Genomic DNA, 19,208 nt, shown 5'->3' on the forward strand with positions numbered 1-19,208 from the left:
TAAATCACAAATGCAAATTTAAATTGAAAATGACAATTATTAAGCACACGTCATTGCGACATTTACGTATGTTTTAAAATATGACCTTGACCAGTGCAGGTAACAAAATTACAAAGTACTAAAATTTGATTTAAAAACAAATTTTGACAAATACTTGTACATTTTTCAAGTTGAAAGAATTCAGTTTGAAAAGAAAAATTAATATTTTAAATTTAATTGAATCATGAACGCATTAGCCTAAAAAAATTGAGTGCCCGTCTAGCATTCATTTTGGCTTTTGATAGAGCTTCAGATAAAGAAACATTTACTTCGTTTATGTATGTACTTAACTTAAGAATAAAATTTCTTGATGTCTACTTGAGTTTCATGCTTTTTATCCACTATTTAACTTGATTCCTCAGCACGTTGAAAACATAATAAATTTTCTACACTTTGAATCGTTAGTAGACTACTTGGCTTTAATTTGAAGTCAAGTAGCGTTTATATGAACGCGAAATCCGAGAAAAGGTACAAATTGGAACACATGTATAGTTCCAATTTGTGATCCCGATTTTGAAAAACAAATGGATGTTTTCCACCGTACGTATGTGGATATTATTTATTTTAATAATTAAAAGAAACGTTTATTCAATAGTCTTACTTTTAATTACATAAAAAAAAAATATGTTCAGTTCAAGAGCAGTAAAATATTGTAATATAAAAATATGTATTTTTTATTTCATTTTATAAATGAACTGGTTTTTTTGAAAGTGGTATAAGTCCATTTTTTAAAAAGACTAAGTTAATGATAATTTTAGTGAGTTGTAGACACCTTCTCTCCACTATTTACAATTACAATTTGAACAGAGTTCTGTGTAGACATAAAAGAAACAAATTATGTTATTATGACCAATATTTTTAAATGGATTCAAACGCAAGCCTCTAAATATATGAATATATAATGAAATTGACTTATAACACTTTCAAAAAAACCAGCTCAAATATTTCAAAGAAAAAGATATCCCAAAACATTTTTTAAGTTTTTACTTTCAAAAAAAAATTTTAACGTAATTTTCTTGTAAAATATAAATAAATTAAATACGCTCCTGAATCGTCTTTGACAATACTTGGAACAAAGAAAGAGAGAACAAGAAAGAATTTGAATTCATTGTTTTTTAAAAATGCTCCGTTTTTAGTATTTCTAATTCGTTGCTACGTACAATGTAGCAAAAAAATTACAATAGATTCAACCCTTATAGCAAGGCTATATATTTGACGTAAAAAAATTTAATAAATAAAGAAAACCAAGCAATGTGAAAAATAAATAATTATTCAAATAAATAAAAGCGTTTTAAAATGGGTATAGAAAGCAACACGAAGGAGTTGGAAGAATCAAAGGCCGAGGAGTCACTTGAAAATGAAAAGGAAATTGAAAAAAAGGAAATCGAAGAAATTGAAAATTTTATAAAAGATTTGGAAACGAAGATACAATTTAAAGAAAATTTAAGGTCGGAAAATATAAAATGTGTTCTTCCATCCGAAAATTCTTTCAGCCGTTTAGATTCCAGTTTAAAAAAGAATACAGCATTTGTGAAAAAGTTGAAACAATTCACTGCCCTGCAACTAGATGGTTTACTAAAAGATATGGCTGGCTTAAACCTTAGTAAATATATATCGGAGATCTGCGTTTCATTATCAGAAGCTAAACTTAAGATGACAGATGTTCAAGCTGTAGTGTCTTTAACTTCTAAATTACATCAGACTTATTCAGATTTTGACCAGCAGTTCTTAGAAAGTTGGCAAAAAATTTTAGCTATAAAAAGTGGAGAGAAAATAACGAACCCAAGCAAATTAAGGGTTGATTTAAGATTGTTTGCTGAGCTTGTCAGTTCTGGTGTTATTAACGGTAAGCAAGGTCTATCTTTACTAGGAAATGCATTGACCAACATTATATCACAAACAAAAGACGACCACAGCAATCTATCAATAATATTATCCTTCTGTCGCCATTGTGGCGAAGAATATGCTGGACTTATTCCGAAACATATATTGGATATATCAAAAAAGCATGACAAAACAATACCGAAATCGAATTTCTTAACACCTGAGAAGCAAACTAATTTAAAAAATCTTTTAAAAGATTACTACAAGACTTTAATAAATCACTTATTATGCGAACATAAAGAACTTATGGCGATTACCAAATCTTTTCGCAATGTAATGAAATCAAAAGGAGAAATATCTAACGAGGGAAAAGAAAAGTGCGAGCTGATGCAGGCAAACTTCGATAAATTGTATAATTCTGCAGTAACCTTGTCAGATTTATTAAATGAAAATATGCCTGAGCTACCAAAAGATAGAGAAACTGGATCTTCCGAAATAGTTTTGGACACATTAATAGAAGATCAGTTCTCTGGCGAATTAGATCCTTGGGGTGACGAGGATACAAAAATTTTTTATTGTGATTTACCAGATTTGCGACAGTTTCTTCCAAATTTTTGCGCTCCCAAACAAGATTTGATAGCTGTTGAGGAAGAGAATGCTTTATCCGAAGAAGCTTTAGACATGGATATTGAACCAGAGCAACTAGAAGTAGATGACCCCCCATCAAATTCTTCTGATTTACCAGCAGAAAAAGAGGAAACATCTGAAACATGTGAAGAAGAAAATAAAAATCCCCCTTCAGCTCCTGCAGTTACTAACCATACTGAAAGAATAAATACAAAAGCAAATTTTGACAATTTTCTTAATAATTTAAATAATTGTGTCAATACCGAACTTATTGATTCAGCTGCAATCGAATTTTTGCTTAACTTCAATACAAAAAACAATCGAAAAAAACTTACCAAAGCACTTTTTGGAGTTCAACGAACACGTTTAGATTTACTACCATTTTTATCTCGTTTTACGGCTATCATAAACATGGTAAATCGCGACGTAGCGGTTGATTTGGCTCATATGCTTAAATCCGAATTCAAATGGCATATACAAAAGAAAAATCAAATGAATATTGAGTCTAAAATAAAAATTATAAGATTCATTGGAGAGATGACAAAATTTGGTTTATATTCTAAAATTGAATCATTATTTTGTTTAAAAGTTTTGTTGCACGATTTTCAGCACCATCAAATTGAAATGGCTTGCGCTTTTATAGAAGTGGCTGGTATATATTTGTATAATTGCAGAGATACACGTTTAAGGATGAATGTGTACTTGGAGCAGATGAATAGGCTCAAAACTAATACAGCTCTAGATTCTAGACATGCAGCGCAAGTGGAAAGTGTTTACTACTTGGTGAAACCCCCGGAATCAATCGAAAAGGAAAAAGTTCAAAGACCAATACTGCATGAATATATTCGGTAATTCTACAAGTATGGTTTAAAAAGCTATATTAATTTTATATTCTCATGTTTAAGGCATTTAATTTTTGAAGAGCTATGCTCATCAAATGTAGATAAAAGTATAAAGCTTATGAGACGTCTAAATTGGGATAATCCAGAAGTAAGCTCATATGCAATCAAGTGCTTGTCAAAAGCTTACTTATTGAGATTTCCATTAATAAGGTGTTTGGCAGATTTAGTTTCTGGTCTGAGTTCTTATCAAGAAAAAGCAGTAACAAAAGTTATTGACAATGTTTTCGAAGACATTCGAGCTGGTTTGGAAATTCATGCTCCAAAATTAGCGCAAAGACGTATCGCCATGGCAAAATACTTAGGCGAATTGTACAATTATAAATTAGTGGATTCAACTAATATATTAAATACATTGTATTCTATTATCTCATTAGGAGTTTCAACAGAAGAAGGTGTCATATCGCCCTTGGATCCACCCGATAGTTTATTCCGCTTAAAATTAGCTTGCGTTCTTTTAGACACAAGTGGACAATATTTCACAAGTAGTGTTAGCCGAAAAAGGTAACTTTTATTGATTGAATTAAGCAATATACTTATTTTGTTTTATTTAACAGACTTGATTATTTTTTGGTATTTTTCCAACATTATTACTGGTACAAAAAATCAAATCCAATCTTTAGCCAAGAAAATAATTCGAGCGACTTATTTCCAATTTTAATTGATCATATGTACAGAGACTGTTTACTAAATGTTAAACCAAAACTGAAATTAATCAAAAGTTTTGATCAAGCTAAAGAGGAAGTTGATAAATTAAAAGCTGAAGTGTATCCACAATTATTGGCAAATAATCAAGATGGTGCAGGTGACAACGAAGTTAATAATAGTCTACCTCCAATAAAGGAGGATGGCGAACTGGATGAGGTTTGTTTGCAATATTTATTGCTATTAATTTTCAGTTTTTATGTCTATTCATCATATATAGATGACTGAAGATAACACATCCGATGCCTATGCAGAATCTGATGATGATATTCGTAATACTAACCTAGATGAAGATGAAGGAGGCGACGAAGGCCTAAGAGAGGTACGTTATTTAATTTAACATATGTTTACTATATTATTTCAAGTCACTTCAATTATCAAATTAATTTGACTGAAGCGACTTATGCGTTTTTTGAATTAAGAACTTTGAAAATGGATTTTTAGGCGTCTCCAATCGAAGATTTATTAGAAGACAACACTTCTCGTCAACCAACAGCAGAAGATTTGGAATTTGAAGAAATGTTTGAAAAGATGACAGCCGAAAGTTATCAAGAGCGATTACGAGATTCCATTAAACCAACAACAAAAGATATACCAGTTCCAATGATGGCAAAAAGTAGTAAAAAGACATACGAACAATTGCAATCGGGTAACAAATTAGGAGGTTCGAGTAACAGTTCATCTGATATTAATAAGGATCAAAAAGCAAAAGATGGAGTTTCTTTTGTGCTAATGATGCGAAGTGCTAAAGGTGGCAAACAGCAATTTAAAACATTTAATGCCCCAGTTGATAGTGATTTGGCTGTAAACTTAAAACTTCAAGAACAAAAGATACGGGAAGAAAATGAGAAGGTTAAACGTTTAACCTTGAATATAACCGAACGTATAGAAGAAGAGGATTATCAAGAATCTCTTCTTCAACAGAAGAATCAACTTCAAAATAGATTTCAAAAAAATAGACAAGCAAAGTTTAAACATCAAAAAGGTGCACCTGATGCTGATCTGATTTTCAATTAGGAATTAAATTAAATTAACTGATGAACTCATGATAAAATGGATTGATATTTAAATATGATGATTATGAAGAAGAAATTAGTCAAAATCAAAATAAAAGGAAGTCGCCAAACAATGTAGGAGCAAATAAGTCTTTCGAGAAATTCGACATTAAGAAAGATTGCATTGAAATACAGATGTTCGAAGTTTTTGCAAGAAAGTATATATTAAAAGTTGATCCGAAAATTGTTTTTTTTTTGCATTATTGTAATAAATTAATTTTAATAAAATCTGTTTACTTTAAATTTTGAAAATGTTAAAGTCAACAAAAAGTAAAAAAGTCCATAAAGTAATGTCCGAACTTAATTTTAAATGTGTTTTTCTTTTTGCTCATCGTTTTCATAAAACTATCACAACTATATCAGCAAATTTAAGCCAAAAGAGATGCTTCCTCCATTATGAGGGGGTAATGTAAAAAAAACGAATATAATTCCAAAAAGCAAAATTTTGAAAAGGATAAGTTACTTTTGAAATTAATTTCATATTAAGTAGCAAAATAAATAGTTATTTGCATGAAAAAAAGTGAAACAAACTAAACAGAAATTTTAACGATTATAAAAATCTATCTAAATGAAAAAATAAATTATTTTGATTGATAAGCGTGTTGAATTATTGTAAATTATATTTATTCATGATAAAATTTTTCCCTTTTATAAATAAAATTGTTTTTATTTTTTATTTTCTGTTTCAATGCTATTTTTCTTCGGATTAATTTTCGCATAATTTCTATTAACTTAAAAATTATTCAATCTTAAAATATGCATCAAATTTATATTTATAAGCATTATATAAGGAGCACTTATAGCACTTTATAATATCCAAGAGCTTTTAAAAGAAACCCACCGAACCAGCATTGCCTTCCCTACATCAGACTAAGCCACTCATCAAAAATCATTGAAAAGAAATTTAAAAAAAACATAATAAGGAACAATTACAAAAGTTATAATGAAAAGAAAACCTGTATCTACATATATGATTACAATTATTATTAGCTAGGTACAACTAAATTTGAGCGTGTAATAGTAAAATTATATTTAATTTTAAGTTAATCAGCAATTGAGACCATTTAGCAAACTTTAATAGAAAATTAATTTAATTTGTTTAATGGAAATGTAAAATATTGTAAATGCTAAGGAATTTCCGAGAACAGTATTTGGCTAAAGATTTTCAAAATATTTTAAAACAGAAACATAATAGAACAAATATAGAAAGTAAACGCAGTGTTTTAATATTCGTTTGAACGTTTCATAATTAAGGGATAGAAAAAGTGGTTGAAATCAAAACAAAATCAAAAAATTTTTTAAAATATTTTTGAAATTTTTTTTTAGGTTTAAAGTCTGTCGAACTACCACAATTATTAAATTCTTATTTGCCAATTTAAAATTTTTAATACTAATGAGATGTTTTAAATTTGTTAATTAAAAGTTTATAATTGATTGTACAAACCCTGCATGCTTTGTAAGGTAAAGTAAATTTTCTTTAAAATATAGAACGTGATGTGAAAGACTTTTAAATAAAAATTATTGAAGATTGCGTTTACAACTAAAACATTTTTTCCCAGATTATATCCTGTGAAATATATTTCGGCAAATAAAGAGACACTCTTGGGCAAATAAACTTTTTAACAATAATATTTTACTTTGAATTCTTAAAGTAGAGTAGTAGAACATTTAAAATGAAAATGAACATTTTTGTTCTTTAAGTTTTAATTTTTAATAATTTACTAAAATAAAACAATATTTTCTATATAATTTAATGAAAATAATATATTTATATACACATAAAAAAAAATATTAATTTATCATTTCATTTTGGTGATATTCTTAATATTTTGTTTTGTTAAATTAACATTATAATTTCATAAACACAATAACATTGTTTTTTTTTTGTTTGTTTCAATTTATTAATTATTTAATAAAATAACAAAATGTTTGTCATTCATATTTTATATTTATTTCTGATTTCTTTTTTCTTTTAATTTTATTTATACTTAGCACTGTTTTACTTTAAATTATAAAAATATTTTTACTCTTAAACTCAGCTTGAAAAAAAAGAGAAATAGTAAAAGTTACTATAAAATATTGTTTTATATAAAAAATTTTATAAACGAGTTTTATTCCCAATTTATAATTAAATATAAGCTTATTATATTTTATAGGAATAATATTGATTTTTTTTTTCGTATTTATGAATGCCCTATTTAATATTTCCCAATTTTTCTACATTTTTATGAAATATATACAAACTTAATATTTTAATTAGCAAAATTAAAGAAAAATTTATTTTAAAAACATAAGTTATAAAAAATATATTATTTTAAAAAAATGTATTATGGTTTGAAATATTCATTATTAAATATAAACTACAAAAATACTTTAATATTTTCATTAATTTTACTAATCAAATAACTTTCTTCCTACATTAAAATTTTTAAAGGTTTTTACTTCCTGCTACACGAAAAATTTATAAATTATTAATTGAATTGGTAAAAGTTTTATTCCTGAATATCAAAATTAATTATTTCAATTAAAAATTTTTTTGTTAAGATTTTAGAAGTTTTCTAAAAATATTAAATAGAAGCATTCAACGGCATTCCAATTATTTAACTAATGAGTTTTTTCTTAAGAGGGTTTATTAATTCGAAAATGAATTTAGTTTTTATTATCTAAACGTTTTATCTTTAAACTCCAAAATTTTCAATTATTGAATTTTTAATACGAATCGAAAAGCAACTCTTAAATATATTTTAATGAGATTAATTCTTATATACATAATGTATACTGATATCAAATAAAAATGAAAATATAGAAATTATTTAAAATAATTTTAAAAGAAATTCAAAAATTTAGAAATATTTTAATGGTAAATATTAAAATCAGATAATAACAATAAAAAAAAACTCAATATTATGTTAAATTTTTTAAATTTTTATAAAAAAATTCTTCGTGGACGGCAACTTACAACATTTAGACTTGGCCGTCTTTAAAAGAAAAATATAATATATAAAATTCCCAAAAATTTAAATCGTTTCATAAGAAATCATCACTTATTTATTAAAACAAAAATTTTGTTTTTCATCAATTTTTTTATCGATTTCGCGCTCTAATACTGAAAAAAATGTTTCTTAATCACATATTTACATAAAATTTAAATGAAAAATTTGCAAATGTATATTATTTCCTTTTTTTTCTTTCAATGATTTATATATTTACTATGTATAATTAAATATTTATTTAAATGTAATATTACTTAAATTAAATATAATGTATGTATATTATAATTTTATTTAATAGAAGTCATAAAAATATTTACACTTTCAAAATTGGCGTTTTTGTACCTCACATATAAAAGAATTTTTGTTGCACATAATATATGCAAAAAAATCTAAAATTAAATAGTTCTAATTGAAATTAAATACTGCTTATTATTCAAAATATGTGTATGAATGTAAAGGAAAAGTTGTTATTTAAATTTTACAACATTATGTGTTACAAAATTTTTGATTTTACGTAAATCTCTTTTGTTATCAATTCCTCTTATATTTTGTCATTTTTTAGCAGCATTTGTGTGCAAATGGGATTATGTACCCTTAAATATTATAATCTTTTATATTTCTTATATAAAAACAAAAAATTACGTATAATGATATTTATGTGTTGTCTATATAAAAAGTAAGATTCGTTCGTATTTTTAATATTTAGCAAAATGAAATTTTTTCTTAAAAAATAAAATCAAATAATGCATTCTAAATTGATTAATGTAAACATTTAGTTTTAAATATGCATAATATTTGTGCTGAAATATTCAAATTATATTATTTGAAAGCTTAATGAAAAGAAGAATTTATTTAATATATTGAAAAAAAAACTGCTTATATTAAAAACTATTTAATTATGTCTTAGGAAAATTTAAAGAAAAAATTATAAGTATGTATGGTAAAATTATTTCTGTATAGTATAATATACAATTAATTTAAATTCCAAATTTATATATGTAACTATAACTGATAAGACTAACATTTCTTAATATTTATCAATCTTTTGCATTTATTTTATAAATCTATATATATCATAGTATAATATTTATTATGTAATAATTATTTATACAATATTATGTGAAGTATAAATGTGGGATAAAAACCATTACTGCCTTAAAAATAATACATAATTATATAAAATGTGATACAAGGAAAAAGTTGGAATATCGTACAAGGTCGCAACTTTAATAATAATATTGATACTATAATTAGCTAATTACTAATAACAATATTTAATATTAGCTAATTACTTAAAAGAAAGCAATACCTTTTTTCAGCTTTATTGTATTTGCCTTCAATACCTTCATTATATTTTCTTTGTTGTAATTAGATACATATATTGAAAGCTTAATATGCTTATTTTAACTTTTGCAGCGACTTGGGTACTGTGATAATAAAGTTTAGAAGCATAAAAATTAACATATTTTTTTCAATTTAGTTTTAATTTGTAAGAAAGCTTGAAAATATTTTTTAAGCTCTGACATAAGTATAATAATTTTAGCCTTTAACGAAACATTTTGCTATTGCTTTATTCTGGCTGGTTTGATTGGAATGTACAACATATATTTTCTAGATCTTATAAATTAATTTTGTTTTTTTATTAAAGTTTTTCTACTGTATAATTAATTGTACATTTTAGCAATGATTTGTTGTGGCTAAGTTATTTTAAAATTAAAAAAAAAATTATATTCAATTTCTTCTATTAACATTTTTAATACGTATTCCAACTTCTAAAATATGGTTTTCATTTGAATTCAAATTCCTTCTTGTGATTGTCGTCGCTGAATAGTCATGAGGACCACCAACGGTATGACGACGTTTTATTGAACGATTCTGTTTATTTTGAATTTGCCGTTTTTTTGTTAAATTCATATCAGTCTTTTCGTCTTTTGTCAAACTATTCGACATATTAGAATTGTTTCCTCCATTAACGCTGCCATTTCCAGAACCACCACGTGAAGAATAATTTCGGCAATTAAATGAAGCGGAACGAAATAAACGATAGTCACGACGTTTTTTGTATCGTTCCAAAAATAAAGGAGACATAATTATAGCTTCTTTTGGATCACTAGTTGTAGATACTTCTGAATCATCTGAACAAGATTCATAAACCGATGAAAATCGTTGATTGTTGATTCCCGAAACATTTTTTTGAATATCACGAATAAAATTTGCACTACGCGCTGATATTGGTAAGCTTTTCAGAGGTGTCGAGATTTTTTCGTTTGAATTTGATTTAATAACGTTTTTTGATGATATCAAGTGACGTTCGGGTGACTCATCTGCAAAAGGTATATTTTCATGTAAAATTAAAGGTTGAGGAAATGTCCTACGTGTTTTATTTGGACTATTTTCCGATGTGTCGTCAGTTGATTCAGAACCACTGCGTAGACTACGAAGTTTACTGTCTAATGCATCAGTTATTGTTGTTAACGACATCGATCCTAAAACGAAATTATTTAATAAAACAACCTCAAATTAAGTCTTTTTCGTAAGAAAACATTTCTAAATAAATAATGTAAAAATATTATAGTATTTTATTCAATATTATATTCTAATACAATCTAAATTTTTGATTCTCACCGGTGTCACTTAGTCTGCTATTGCTTGAATCTTCGTCTGTTAAAAGAATAGATATTTCTACACTACTTCTTTCTGCTTTTCTACTAGTGTTGCTACTACTACTACTGTGCACGATATTCTCTTTCATTGATGTTTCAGAAAATTTTTTATACTCAAGTGACTGCAATGAAAATTTTTATGAATATTTTGAATAGATAACAACGAATTAGTTATAAAATTCTATTTTAAATTTCCCATACCAGTACACTTTCTCCAGAATATGTATCAGATCCCACTGCGTTACGTTTACTATGTGTGCGTCTTCTTAAATGTGGAATAAGTCTTGATGTTAAAGATTCTTTATCATGTAAACGTTGCTCGATTTTCGAAACATTATCCAGCAGTAAGTTAGTTTGGTCGGAATATGTAGATGTTGTAATAATTGGTGGCGAATTCGCTTCGGGCAGGTCACCATTTTCAAAAAAATAGTCATACTGTAAACATATGTTTGAAAATTAAAAATGATGAAATTTTGTAAAAATTTCGGTCACCTGTGAAACAAGTAATTCAACGATACGACACTGATGTTTCATATCTTTAACAGCCATATCTAGAGTTTCGTTGGGTATACGAATAATTGAAGGTCCGAAAATTATTGCCAAATTTTTTGGCTCCATTAAATTAATCTCACAGTTTTTGCTAACGCGACTTAAATGCCTTATTATATGTTTCATTGTTTCATACGAATGCGGTGGTAATGTAGTTAACAAATAACATAATTCCTTAAGGCGTCTCTCACCACATTTTTTATCAGCCTCTATGAAATTGATATATGATGTTCCCGGTAATAAAGCATCTGGCAAACTTCTGATGAATAACTTCAACAAACTGGATACGACATTAACATCGTCCCAACGTAAATCTGTATCGACTGAATCCCATTGGAAATCGCTTTTATTTACCTGTTCTTTCAATTCTGATATAGCTGCTTTATTACCTGGTATACGGTAAATACCAACAACTTGAAGGCCTTTCTTTTCAACGATTTTTGCGCATATGTCAACAATCATTGGAACGAATTCGTTATCTTTCGACTAGAAAAAAAATAAAATCATTTTCAATCTTAATTTTAGTATTGAACAAATTATATTCGCCACTGCAAGTTTATTTTCGCAATAAATAATTTTAGAGTACTCAAAAACTTAAATGATAACTGCAAACTAATAACAAAAACAAATTAAATTTAATTGCCTTTTACGTTCTTTTATATTTTTTTATTTTATGGCAAAATAAAAAAATATAAAACTTTTATGTATACCGTTAAAACAAAATTTTAACCGAAATGAAAATTAATTTATTCGTTAAATATCAAAAAATTATCTTAGGAATTTAATAACACCAATAACATAATGTTTACGGCAGTTTTTAAAAATAATTTCTTACCATTGGACATAATTTGAGTGGAACTCCAATAGAACCAACATACTTCGGCGGTTCTACAACCACAGATGTCGAAGCTTCAGTATTTCCTGAATTATGTGTTCTTCGAAATAATAAATCTTTCCAATTTTTTGATTTTGGTGACCCTAACTCTTTCTCAGGTAAAATTTTTGAATGCGGTTTACGAGATTTCATAACTGGTGAAATCGAATCCACAGTTACATCTGAGTTTAGAACTCCATTACTTAAATTAGCTGATTTTACGTTTGACAATGGGGAGTATTGTTTAATCGATGTTTGCTTTACGACATTCGTTGTTGTTTCTTCAAAATATGTGGATGTACTAGAGACTCCTGCAACTTTATTTGCCTCTAGTGGATTTGTTGTTGTAAAATGTTGAATATTCTTAAATTCAAAAATAAAATAAATAAGTTTTATTAATATTATTATTCCAAAATACCTCCTCATTTTCACATTTTTCTTGTAATAAACCAAACAGCTTTTTCATATCACTTGAATTCTTCGTTTTAAATATAATTTCAGTATATTCGTTGTTTGCCGATATCGCAACATCTGTGTTACTAGAAGCCAATGTTGCATCTGAATGTTCTTGTTGACGTTTTACATCTATTTCACTGTTCAACAGTGGTTTCGATTGCAAGCGGAATACAAATTTTTTCTTATCCACCGTTTCATCTATTACACTAAATCCCTTCACATTTAAATCTATCACCTGAAATGGAATAAAAATTATTTTATTTTATTATGAATGAATTTCAGTTTATTTCTAATATAACTTTTTATAAAATGATTTTTTTAGATCAACATCAAAATGAATTCTTACTTACATTGTTATCAGATTTTGAACTTCGAATTAAATAAATTTTTAAATGATCACCATTTAACTCAATTTTGACATGCCTCCACGATCGATACTCGGTTATCCTCTTAAAACAAAAATATATGGATAAATTTTATTTATTCAAAATATTAAGTTCAACGCTACCTTGCCATAAATACTTGACGATTTCATCTCCATTTCCGTTTCATAATAATCAGTCATACATTTTGTGTCATTTTTATAAGTTACTGTAGCTAAATCTTTTTCCATGACATCGCTAAAATTGTTTCAACCAAATTTAAAATAATATCTAGTCATTTAATTTTAATATAACTTTTTTACCATTTTTGAAGTTTTTCTGTTTGTACTGGTGCCACTTCGTCTTCTTTTTGAATTTGATTGTCGAACTGCTTTTCAATATGCTGCTTGAGTTTCATTTCTTTTTCTGGTTGCTCACTACAAATATCACTTGCAAGCTCAATCTGAAAATCTCCTGTTTCATTATTTGTTGCACGCAAATACGATATTCGTCGCATTGGTTTGTTCTCTTCATAAAAATTCTTAGCCTTTACTCGCCTTATTACATCTGTATACGGTTCTAAAAAGCATGTAATTTGCAATATAGGATTTTTAATACATTTATTTTTGTGAAATAAATCATTACTCGACAATGGCTGAAATTCATCATTTGACTCATAGTTTTCTGTCACGATAAGATATTGTTTTTCATTTTCTGTCAAAGGTTTTATCGCATTTTCAGAGCTATTTCGATTTTTTTCCTGTTCTTCTATTTTGTTTTGCTGTGAAGGCATAATCAAATCGTAATTTTGAATTTTTGTTCCTTCAACTTTTATTATAGTTTTTTGCTCAGTTAAAATATCATTGATATTACTAGAGCTAGTATTGACAGACAATTGTTTAAAAGGATCAAAAGTTTTAGCTAGATTTGAAACTAATTTTCTCTCAAAACTGCAAAATAATAATGACCAAATTATTTACATTAATAAAACGAAAAAAAATTAACATACACTTGGTTTGTAACGCCCATTTCAGGCAAAGATTCTAAAAAAGCCAACTCCTTTTGAAATTTATCTTTTATCGATGTGTCTGTTCCTACATTTAGGTTAGTAATGTGATTATTATAACTTCGTTGGTTTTTATTTAAATGATTGGTTGATGTAGAATGGTTCAATATATCTTCATTGTTTACTGTATTTCCTAATTCAAAATGTGTCGGGGAATTTGTCGTTCTTATATGGATTACTTTAGAGCCTGGTGTAGTTGAAGTAAACTGATTACTATTTCTATAGAACCCACTTAAACCACTGTTGCAAGAAGCACCAAAAGTTCCTACATTATTTCTACCCATTAGAGTACTACTATTATTACCAAATGCACTCAAAAATTCTTTTTCACTTTTTGTAAACTTATTTGAAGCCGAATTTGTATTTTTCGTTTGGGATGGTACCAAAATTTTGTTTTGAGTAGCTGTTGGAATAGACGCCGTTGATGAAGGATGTAACTCTTGAAGTTCGTGCTGATAACTCAATGTTTTATTGTTAATGACAGGTTTTAAAAATTCTTCCTTTTGTTCAATACTTTTACGCAAACGTACCATAAATTCATCATTATTTGGTTTTTGTAATACTGGTAAATTCTGTGGTTTTGGCCTTAAGAAAATATATTTAATAAAGATTTTATATTCTTGAAAATGTTTTATAAGTGTTTGATAGAGAACATTCAAAATTTAAAAACAATCAATATTGTTACTTACCGTAACTGACATTCTTCTAAAATATACTCTTCACTTCCAAATGAGTGCGTAGATTTTTGTAAATTTGAAATTGGCTGATGTATTGTAGTTGCAATTGTTGGACAGCCTTCAGGTGAATATGAGATTAATCTTGAATGAAAGTTATTGTGCGTAGTTGATGTTATGGGCATTAATGGGCGATCAATGTCAATTGTGGACCGATTTGTCTCAGGATTATGAGCTATGTCTGTATAATACTATAGAAAATGTAAAAAGTATAATAAATAATATCATAATTTATTTATATAAAAACGCTTGAATAATTTTTTTATTTACCATTTGTAAAATATCACATTCTTTCGGTACTACTTGTAATTTTAAAACTGTGAGCGTTTGTTTTATCATAGATACAATGGTATTATATGATATACCGGCAACCGATATATTATTAACCATCAAAATCCGATCGCCTGTTTTTAATCCAGCCGTATAAGCTGGGCCATCTGGATGAACCTCTTTTATAAAAATAGTTTCCATCGCTTTTCTTTGGTATGATTCCGCGGTGTCCTAAAATTATAGTTTACATTACCAAATTTCAATTCTACAAGAAAAAAATTTCTAGATTTTTTTAAATAGATTTTGTACAAACCGTCCATGGCTCTGGTGGATACGCTATAAAGTGACGCAAAGTGAAACCAAATCCTTGATTTTGTCGTCTTTTTATTGTAATAACTTTAGGTTGAATAACTTGACTTAGTATCATATTTTATAAATAAACGCCTTACTAAACTTTCGGTTTTATTTGTTTCTTTATCGTTTTTATTTCGTACGTAAATCATTGATATATGTAAGTTATTTTAAATTTAATTTTTTATTTTTTCTTACAATACATTTATGATTACTATGACTTTTTATCAAATATTTTCATATTTATTTTATAAATTTGAAATTTTTGTTATTCCTCTTTCCAAGTTTAACTTGGTATTTATGTAGAGTGTTGTAATTCTTCTATTGCATAGACATATCATAAACATTGAAGATAAAATTAAAATGTGAATTATTATTAATTTGTGTGATTATAACTATTTTTTAAATTTTCTTTATTATTAGCTATCACAATTTCCAATAAAAAATTTTTATCTCGTATTTGTAAAAGACCATAAAAGTTAGCCTGAAATATTAAAATATTTTTATATTATTTAAAATTCAATAAGTAGGTAAATATATCTATATAATATTGAATTTGAACAAACTAAGGCTCAGTTTAACAAAATTTTATTAAAATTTCCCACAGTACAGAATTTTATTTTTATATATATGCATAATATGTAAATAAAGATAATTCATTTAATATTGAAAAAGAAAGAAAGCAACTTAAGAAACTATTTGTAACAATAAAAAATATATTTGCTTTATTAAAAACACAAAAGAATATTAAAATTTTTTAGCAAATAAATACAAAGATAAATTATATAAAAACACAGAGAATGTACATATGCATATATGTATCTATATATTTTAAAGCAAAAATACTAAATATTCAAAAAATATTAATACTTATATTGTTTTGATTAATGCATTTTCTAAATAAAAAGATGACTCTTTCCAAACTTAAACTAAGATAATAACAGAATTATGGTGCATTATTTACAAAATAAAGATCCTATCTTACAACTATTTTGTATGTATAGACCTTTTATTCCAGTATTAAATCACTAAAATGTTTTTGTTCATACTTTTCAGTACATACTAAATTTATTTCTTAAAAATAATGTAACAATTATCAAATTTTTTATAATTGTATAATTTCAATATATGTAATAAATAGGTTTTATTGAAATACTAATTAGTATTCACTAAACATTAATTCCATTAAGTAACCCAAGAAATATTTGGAATCGTAAATGGAAAAAGTATAAATCCATATTTTTTTATTAACAATATTAATTAAGTAGGAAAAGGTGTCATCGTTATAAGTTCGAATTCATTTAAGGTCGAATCAAAGCAAAACTTATGAAACATTATCAAGAAGGATCATTTTGATACATATTTAGTAGGCACGTTGGTAGATACCTGACTTACAAAACACCTAATTTAATGTTTAAAAAAAATTATAAACTAAAATTATTTAAGCATTATTAGGCACTGTATCATATTCAATTTAAATAAATTTCTTTTATTTATTATTAAAATATCTTTCAATTAAATTTTATTGCTAATAGTAGCACAACTCATCAAATTGTAGGAATAAATTCAAAGTGGGTAGAAGTAGGTATACCTCATACCTATTTACTTCATGCTTTATTTAACTTCATTTCGTGTTAAATTGCAATCTATGTGTAGATAGTAATATTAGGAATAAATGATTATGAAAAAAAGATTCATAATTTTGCTTATTTTTCTTATACATACGTTACATATTATAAATTATATGCTGTACTGATTACACAAAAGAAAGTCGGGTAGGTATTTTTTTACGTAGATTATGTAGGTACATATGTATATCTAGTTAAGTGTATGCCTACATATTCAAGAAATTTTTAGAAATACAAGTAGGTTTCCGAGTTGTTCAAAGAATTTACATAGACCAATTGAAGTTGAATTGTTAAACAAATTTAAATTAATCAAGTGTTCAAAGGACTTAGAGAAACAATTGATTTGTTTTTCTATCATTTATCTAATTATGCAGGTATATCTACATAATATAGAAATAATTCTCAAATCACATGCTAAAATCAAAAATTGATTCTATATAAAACATGCGATTACTCATTGAAATGTATTTTTTATATACATACTTGTATGCATATAATGCAAATATTTTTAATTTTTATGTAGTCAGAAAAGATGCACGACGTAATTTGACTAATTTTAATTTTTCATAAATTTTCAAACATAAAAAAACCAAAATATTAACAAAATACTTTTATTCCTTTAAATTTGTATGAATTAAATGGCATTTTATATTTTCTTTTAATAAAATAGAATGAGGTTTGATAAAGGACAATTTTCTTATCTAATTTTAATGAAAATCTTTAAGAAAAAAAAATGTATAGTTACCCCACAAAAATATACTCGTTCCTACATAAAATATGGGTAGCAAAAAAAAAAAATAAAAAAAAAATTTTCGCAACTTATCAAAATTCGCCTCGAACACAATGATAAATTGATTTATAAATATTACAATTTAAATTCACTACATTTACTTTCCTAATAAATTGACTAAAATACAATTTAATTATGTTAATTAAAGAACGAACTTTTACTCAAAATTATCAATTGGTTTTTCTTTTTTCATAACTTACACAGCTTTTTGGGATCAGTAAAAAAAAAACTCCCAATACCAAACATGGGTTCATTTAATTTTTTTTCCTTTTCTTTTATGTAAAAACACAAAATTTACAATTCCCAAAACATTAAACACAGCTTTTATCAAAAATTCTTACAAATATTGTTAATATTTTATTTAAAAAACGATATATTTTCCTTTTTATCAAATATAATTTAAAAACATTTTTATCAGCAAAAAAATATTTTAATAAAATTTATGCGCGAATGTAAAAATGACAACTAAACTATTACTCGATTCAAATGTCATTGTGACAGTTATGAATAAATAAGCGCGACATCTTGTAAGAATTTATATAACAAATTTTATTTTGATAATCTCGATTTTAGTAGGGTTGTCAGGGACGTTAATGTTCTTAAATATAATTCCGCATTGTCAATGTTATCATTAGAACTAAATTTTAGGTCTGGCATAAGAAAGTTTTAAAAACTTTAGAAAATTTATAAAGTTTTTGCATGCAAGGCGTCTGGGATAATACTTTTTTAACAAAAATGAGAGAAAATTATAACATTCTCATTTTCTTAATGTTTAAAGTTTTCTCAAGCTTTGTAAAGTAAAATTTAGTGTTTCAAAAACTTTTCAAATCTTACAGCTGTCGAAACATATGTTTTTCTTAGTTATGTCAGAAGGTTATATTTTAAAAAAAAATTTTTTCATCTACAATTACATTTTTTCAAAACTTTTTCAATTAAAAATAAAATAAAATAACCAAAATGGTTTCACAAATGGTTTTTTCTAAGTTCCACACCTTTATAAACCAAAATCAAAATTTTCGGTTTTTGGTATAACAAAAAAATATTTGTTTATGATTGACAAAAACCTTGAAATTCGACATTTATCACATATTTATATAGTTTTTAAAAGTTTTTCCAAGTTTTCTGTCTGGTTTATTTTTTTTTTTTTGAATGAGAATTTTTTTTTCTTTTTGAGAAAAATTTCCTTATTGTTTAACTTTTTAAAAAGTTTTTTCAGTTTTATCCCAGACAGATCTTATTTTTGTTACAGTTTAGAATGTCATTTTGTGGTATTTTTCAATTCAAATTGGTGCAGCTGTCTAATTCTTTTTATACTTATCCTTT

The 19,208-nt window shown here is 26.0% G+C and overlaps 2 protein-coding genes across 3 annotated transcripts; one reads left to right on the plus strand and one right to left on the minus strand.

Moving 5' to 3' along the window:
- Positions 1 to 1,226: 1,226 nt before the first annotated feature.
- On the plus strand, positions 1,227 to 5,453 carry LOC129608085 (regulator of nonsense transcripts 2). The gene is made up of 5 exons (XM_055519412.1): positions 1,227 to 3,338; positions 3,396 to 3,893; positions 3,947 to 4,253; positions 4,315 to 4,416; positions 4,539 to 5,453. The coding sequence occupies exons 1-5, from the start codon at positions 1,336 to 1,338 to the stop codon at positions 5,109 to 5,111; spliced, it is 3,483 nt and encodes a 1,160-aa protein (XP_055375387.1). The 5' UTR covers positions 1,227 to 1,335; the 3' UTR covers positions 5,112 to 5,453.
- Positions 5,454 to 6,962: 1,509 nt separating this feature from the next.
- LOC129608919 (uncharacterized) lies at positions 6,963 to 18,285 on the minus strand. Of its 2 annotated transcripts, XM_055520729.1 has the most exons (16): positions 18,086 to 18,285; positions 15,430 to 15,951; positions 15,117 to 15,347; positions 14,802 to 15,037; positions 14,056 to 14,697; positions 13,692 to 13,996; positions 13,370 to 13,625; positions 13,193 to 13,304; positions 13,035 to 13,133; positions 12,647 to 12,919; positions 12,190 to 12,591; positions 11,298 to 11,840; positions 11,007 to 11,240; positions 10,768 to 10,927; positions 10,518 to 10,628; positions 6,963 to 10,466 (listed from the first exon to the last, which is right to left on the minus strand). In XM_055520729.1, the coding sequence occupies exons 2-16, from the start codon at positions 15,541 to 15,543 to the stop codon at positions 9,874 to 9,876; spliced, it is 4,311 nt and encodes a 1,436-aa protein (XP_055376704.1). In that variant the 5' UTR covers positions 15,544 to 15,951; positions 18,086 to 18,285; the 3' UTR covers positions 6,963 to 9,873. The 2 variants fall into 2 exon arrangements, with proteins under 2 accessions (XP_055376704.1, XP_055376696.1); XM_055520721.1 differs by having other exon boundaries at positions 6,963 to 10,628.
- Between the last annotated feature and the right edge of the window lie 923 nt (positions 18,286 to 19,208).

The sequence above is a fragment of the Condylostylus longicornis genome, unplaced genomic scaffold (assembly GCF_029603195.1).
Source record: "Condylostylus longicornis isolate FDR11 unplaced genomic scaffold, ASM2960319v2 ptg000004l, whole genome shotgun sequence".
NCBI classification, from domain to species: Eukaryota; Metazoa; Arthropoda; class Insecta; order Diptera; family Dolichopodidae; genus Condylostylus; species Condylostylus longicornis.